Raw genomic sequence first — 5,597 nt, 5'->3', positions numbered from 1 at the left:
CTTCTCCTCGCCCACCACTTTCCCGTTCAGCACCTTTCGCGCACGCGGATTCTCCGGTGGAAATGCGTCGTCCGGCCTGGACGACTGCACTCCTTCCGCAGCAGCCGAATATGGCGGGGGCTGCGTCGTGTCGATCACCGTCGGCTCCTTTGACTGGGACGAGGGTTGCGTTGGGACGGTGGAAGGCTGGTCGGTAGTTTCTGTCGGCTTCTGGGCGGGTTGGGGCGGCAGAGGTTTGTCGGACGAGAAGACCCTCACGGGACAACCGTCGTAAAGGTCGACAAGGTCGACACGCACCCGAGAGACCATGCGAAGGAGCCCTCGACGTAGAATACGAGCATTGCCGTTGCCTTGAGCGTTCCAGTTGACTTGGGTGTTTCCGGTCGCCGCTGGCTGAGAGATCGCCTGGACAGCCGGGTGGCTCGGCGGAGCCACGTACAACTGGTCGGACAAGTCTGGCGTCGAGTTCGATGGCTATAACAGAGAAAAAGACGAGGTACTGACCTCCTTCAAGGCTGCTTTAATATGGGACGGTGGGAATGACATCACAGTCGGGGCGGCTGTCAAACACAACTGACAGTTCGCGCACCATATAGGAGTTGCGCAGTCACAGGCACGATGGTGTCTGTGCTTTCAGAAAGCAGAAGGGGTATCGAGAAGACTAGACTCAGCACGAGGAACACGGATGGGCCGTAACAGAGGAAACTGGATGGTGAATCAGAATGCCACAGCGTGCGACGCTGATAGGACCCCGAAAGCCCTTGTGTATCCTAGAGGGTCAAAGTATACGTACTATAGGTCAGCATTGCGCGAGTATATTCGACTTGTGTAAGGGGACACATACCGCTCATATGCATCTTTTTGGTAGGGCTTCCTCTGAACATACCTGGAAGATGAAGACTAGGAGAGCAAACAGTAGCTTTACGGCAATGGGAGCATAAGTAAGGCTCATTATGATGGGGGGAAGGAGGGAAGAGGAAACACGAAGAGTAGCTTAGCACGTCCACCTTATATACCCCCAGAAAGATATGGATAACGAAGATCAGAGACATATCTTCCTTGACATGAAGAAGAAACTATTGACTGATTCGGTAATGTAAGTGCCATAAACGGCAACTCTTAGGATAGACCGGCAGATTCCGCTAGGTAGCACGACGCCACCAGCGGAAATCATCTTTGTTCCTCCTTTGGTTTCAGTGGTAGCATCCATACCGTATCTTTTTCGTCCTACATTCATGTGCGAGGCAAGAGGAAAGATTTCCCATTATCGCAGTGTTTACTTATGCACTATATCACTTCGACTGGCATTGGAGATCGTCAGTTAATACCGCGGATGTAGCAGATAATGAAGAGAAGTTCTACACGAGGAAGATGAGAGGTAAAGTCGAGTAGACATATGACAGAATACGAGAGCGCTATATGGCTATGCAGAACCTCGCACGACCCCGAGAGAACGCCATACTCTTCGACTAACATCCTGTGCTCTCGACACACCGCTTGTCCTTTTTTCGCCTTACTTTCAAAAAGGGGGCCACTCTTCTCGATCAAGATGTGCCCGCCCCATCCGAGGCTAGCCATGGTCTGTCGCACGCGCTCGACATCCCCGTCTGGGAGACTTATCCCGTCCACAATGGTGAGTTTTCTTTGGTTGATTCCGAAACAGATACACTTAGCAAAGCTTAGCAGATTCCTGTAAGCCCTGTCACTCACGCCTGTTCGACTGAACAGATTCTCTCGGGAAGATTGCGTTCTGCGGACCCGGGAACATCCTTCAGGCCCCATCTGCCACTTCATACCGACGGGGGGGCAGGGCCTCCCATAGGAACCGCGCCGTCCACAGCATCCATCTCCCGCACTCAAATCATCACTCGAAAGAGGGCTTTCCAGGCATGAGCGCGCTTGTCAACCCTGTTAGCTGCTCTGGGAAACTGCAGGTGCTCTTTCACTGCGACCGAAGGCGCGTGGTGTTGAGGCAGATTACATCAGATCAGCAGAAATGATATCTGTGTGAACCTAAGCAGCTAGGTGCGAAGTCATTTTCCGAGTCGGAAGCCATTCAGCAACTAATTCATGTTGCCCATGGTCCGCCCTACCAACTCCTGCTGAGTGGCTGTATCGGCTACTCTCTGGTGAGTAGCAGCAACTACTTGCAACAATCCAGATTCCTGTACCCGACGTTCCCCTTCTTCCCATACTTTCCTGACGGCAGGTCGCTCCAGCATGCGGCGCTTCCTTCGCGATGTCGTACTATCCTTCTGGGAGGTAGTGACGTATGGCTATTCCGTGCCATCCGAACAATGCCTTGAGTGACCTCATCAATCCTCTGTATAAAGGTAGTGACGGGAGAAAGTAAGCTCACGATGTCCACGATATCGAACTTTCCTTCTACGAGCGATTCCTGCTTGCTCATAGCAGACTCGAGAACACCGATGAGGCGCTTGATTTCATCTTGGTAGTGTTTCGCCGCGGTGGGGACCCCGAGGCATCGCAGTATCAACATCGTAGCCATGTCCTTCAATGCCTCGATACTCACATGACACGGTGCACGAAGAGAAACGAGAGACCTAGTGCTGTGGTCAGCTTTGCCTTCTATATCACATATATCATATGTAGACTCACTGGTCCGAAGTAGGGCCCTTGACTGGAAGCTTGGAAAAACAGCCACTGTGACCGCCGATACCAGGAGTCCGCCCCGGGCATCAGAGGAATGTGTTTGGTCTATAATATTATATCAGACGTCACTTAACGTGAACTTCCCATCCTTATCGGATATCTCCACTAGATAAAGCAGAGTCGCGTTCAACTCCCAGATCACAAAGTCATTATTTCTATAGACCGGTCATCCCGGTTTGATACTGACCTTCTTTAAAGGCCAGCGGGTGCATGACTTACAGATGATCGACTAACGTGGGTATACGACCATCGGCGTTGACTTCAACTCGGTCTGGTCGTAGAGCCCGAGCTCCTCTGGTAGCAAGGTAACTTTCCATCCATTGGCGCCTGTCTATGACAGCCTTCGGGTCGATATGTGTCCATGCGAAGGAGTCATCTCTTACCTTGAATGTGTATAGCGTGAAGTGCTTCTCGGATGACAGCTATGGTTGGAATAAGAGGTGACGGCGGTCGCCAACTGTATCTTACCGACGTCAACTTTTTTATCAACATCGTCAGAGTCAGATGCAAGGTTGGGTTGTGGTACCGATGCACTGGGCAATAAGTACGACAGCGTTCTGATCGATAGGCAGAGTATTAGAAAGCACAACCCGTGGTACTGGCAATGTCCCCATCCATATGATTAGCCATGCAAATATATGCTAGCAGTCAGCCAGGGCTATCCCACAAGAACCTCCACCACGAATATTATAGTGCAGACAGATAATTTGGTCATGTACGGACTCTACTATGTCATCTCTCTCGTTTTACTAGTAGTCAATAATTATTGAATATAGCGAGCACCGTGAACGCTACTGAAGCAGACGCTTGTGGCTCCTACTACTTCTGATTCGCAGCTTCTGCTACCCTCTGGTGAGCGGCTGCAAGTCCCTCCTTAAACGGAGATTCCTGCAGAAATCCATCGCGCTGTCCCCACACTTTCTTGACGGAGGGACGTTCTAGCATCATCTTGTACCAAGCGTTCACATGCGGCGCCTCTTTCGCGAGGTCGTAAGTCCCTGGCGGGAGGTAGTATTGTATTGCCGCGTCGTGCCACGGAAATAATGCCTTTCAGATAATGTAGTCAGCGTTCTCGTTGTCAGAGTCAAGAAGGCTGTGGGGCACACAATGTCGACGATGGTAAACTTTCCTGCTACAAGCCACTCCTGCTCGCTCATGACGCACTCCAAAACGCCAATGACCCGTTTGATCTCATCCTGGTAACGCTGCACGGCTGTGGGCACTCTGTAATAGGTCCGGTATTAGCATCGCTGAATTGAATTCCCGACTTGAGAATGGCCAGTTGAGACTCACATAACAGGGTGGGCGAAAAGGAAATGCGAGATCTACTGGCATGGTCGGCTCGTCTCTACGATGAAGAGGGAGTATATCCCACCTGTCCAAAATAAGGCCCCTGACCAGATGCCTGGAAGAATAACCATTGCAGCTGCTTATACTGCATCGAGCACTCAACGTCAGACCGCAAGCTGAACCAGGCCGAGCCCTGTATACCTTCTCGTTGTGGTCGGACACGGTGAATCCACCCCCTTTATCATACTTCTCTACAAGATAGAGGAGGATCGCGCAGGATTCCCAGATCACAAAATCATTGTTCCTGTTGCCTCCCAGCTTTACAATGTCTCATCCAAAGCCATTGCATGGATTACTCACGAGTGATCAACCAAAGTAGGAATACGTCCGTTCGGGTTCAAGTCGATATGAGGGGACGCTTTGACTTCATTCTTGTTATCATCGACTTCGAGATATTTGAGCTCAGTCTTTCCGTAGAGACCAAGCTCTTCGAGTAGCAAAGCAACCTTCCATCCATTGACCCCTGTCTATCAAAGGCGAGCTATTGCGATTCAGATACATAGTGGGGGATGTGGGCACTGACCTTGTGCGTATACAGCGTGAATTGCTTCCTCGACAACATTCCGTACGACTCGACAACTTGTCGATGGGTGGAAACAAGGTCCAGTTTTCGGATTATGTATTAGTATCCCAAAAATTCCTCGAGTCACGAGAGACGGCAGCGAATCTTGTTTACAGAACCAATGTCCGGGCTCAGTGCCCAGTGCAGAGGTACAGTCTAGATACCCCTTTCGGTCAGTTGCAGCTGACGTACATGAGATCCACTACTTAATCCTCTGCTGTCATTTTATATCAAGAAAACATTGATCTCAGGACGTCTGTGGACTCGGAAGCAGTCCTCAGGTCCTAGTGAAAATTTTGGTAGCAGCACGTCAGCGGCAGAATGTGGCGCGACGGAGTACCAAGCAGAGACAAATATTTGTACTTGTTAAAGGGCCTATCCCACACCAATTATTATTAGGGGGAGTGAGAGTACTGGCCGGTTCTACGCGTGTTCTGACCCTTCATTCCGAGTCAGTTTCTGTCATAAAATCCAGTGGGATTGTTGAGTAGTAGGGAACTGCATAATTAGTAAAAAAAACAGACACAGGGTTGACCTGGGTTTGACTACGGTATCCGAGTCTTTTAGAATTGTCGATTGCCCGCTGTGGTATGCATTGCAGTCCGCAGTCTGAAGATATCATGTGGATAATTTTTTCTATTATATTGCATTCTTCTTCGAAATCGTCTATCTACATACTATTCGTAAGTACGGTCATTCTGCTGCTGCAGTATAGTAGGACGGCACAAGCGACACAGGGCGAGTGGCGTGGGAATATTGACGATAAGCATGAACAAACAGTAGAAGACACCTCGTTCATGATCAACACATCTTCAACCACATCAACAACGCACCAACATCGCTGAAGTTTTTCTCGTCCAAAAATCACCCGAATCTAATAATTTTGGGAAGGATATATCCAATCAACTCGACCCATTGGAAGCTATTTCTCTCGCGCTACTTCGAGCTGCAATCCTGATTCCTCAACTAACCTATCGCCGCGACGCACTAATACATCCAAACGGGCCACAAA

The 5,597-nt window shown here is 50.0% G+C and overlaps 1 protein-coding gene across 1 annotated transcript; it reads right to left on the bottom strand.

Annotated features, from left to right (window-relative positions):
- Nucleotides 1-3,492: 3,492 nt before the first annotated feature.
- Nucleotides 3,493-4,585, bottom strand: GLOTRDRAFT_131702 (glutathione S-transferase; the record flags this gene model as incomplete). Its single annotated transcript, XM_007870583.1, has 7 exons — nucleotides 3,493-3,720; nucleotides 3,780-3,897; nucleotides 3,967-3,998; nucleotides 4,049-4,108; nucleotides 4,165-4,267; nucleotides 4,324-4,490; nucleotides 4,547-4,585. 7 exons carry the CDS (start codon nucleotides 4,583-4,585, stop codon nucleotides 3,493-3,495), a joined length of 747 nt encoding a protein of 248 aa, XP_007868774.1.
- Nucleotides 4,586-5,597: the final 1,012 nt, after the last annotated feature.

The sequence above is a fragment of the Gloeophyllum trabeum genome, assembly GCF_000344685.1.
Source record: "Gloeophyllum trabeum ATCC 11539 unplaced genomic scaffold GLOTRscaffold_00012, whole genome shotgun sequence".
Classification (NCBI taxonomy): domain Eukaryota; kingdom Fungi; phylum Basidiomycota; class Agaricomycetes; order Gloeophyllales; family Gloeophyllaceae; genus Gloeophyllum; species Gloeophyllum trabeum.
The sequence above is the reverse complement of the archived record's forward strand: the minus strand, read 5'-3'. Positions and strand labels throughout refer to the sequence as shown.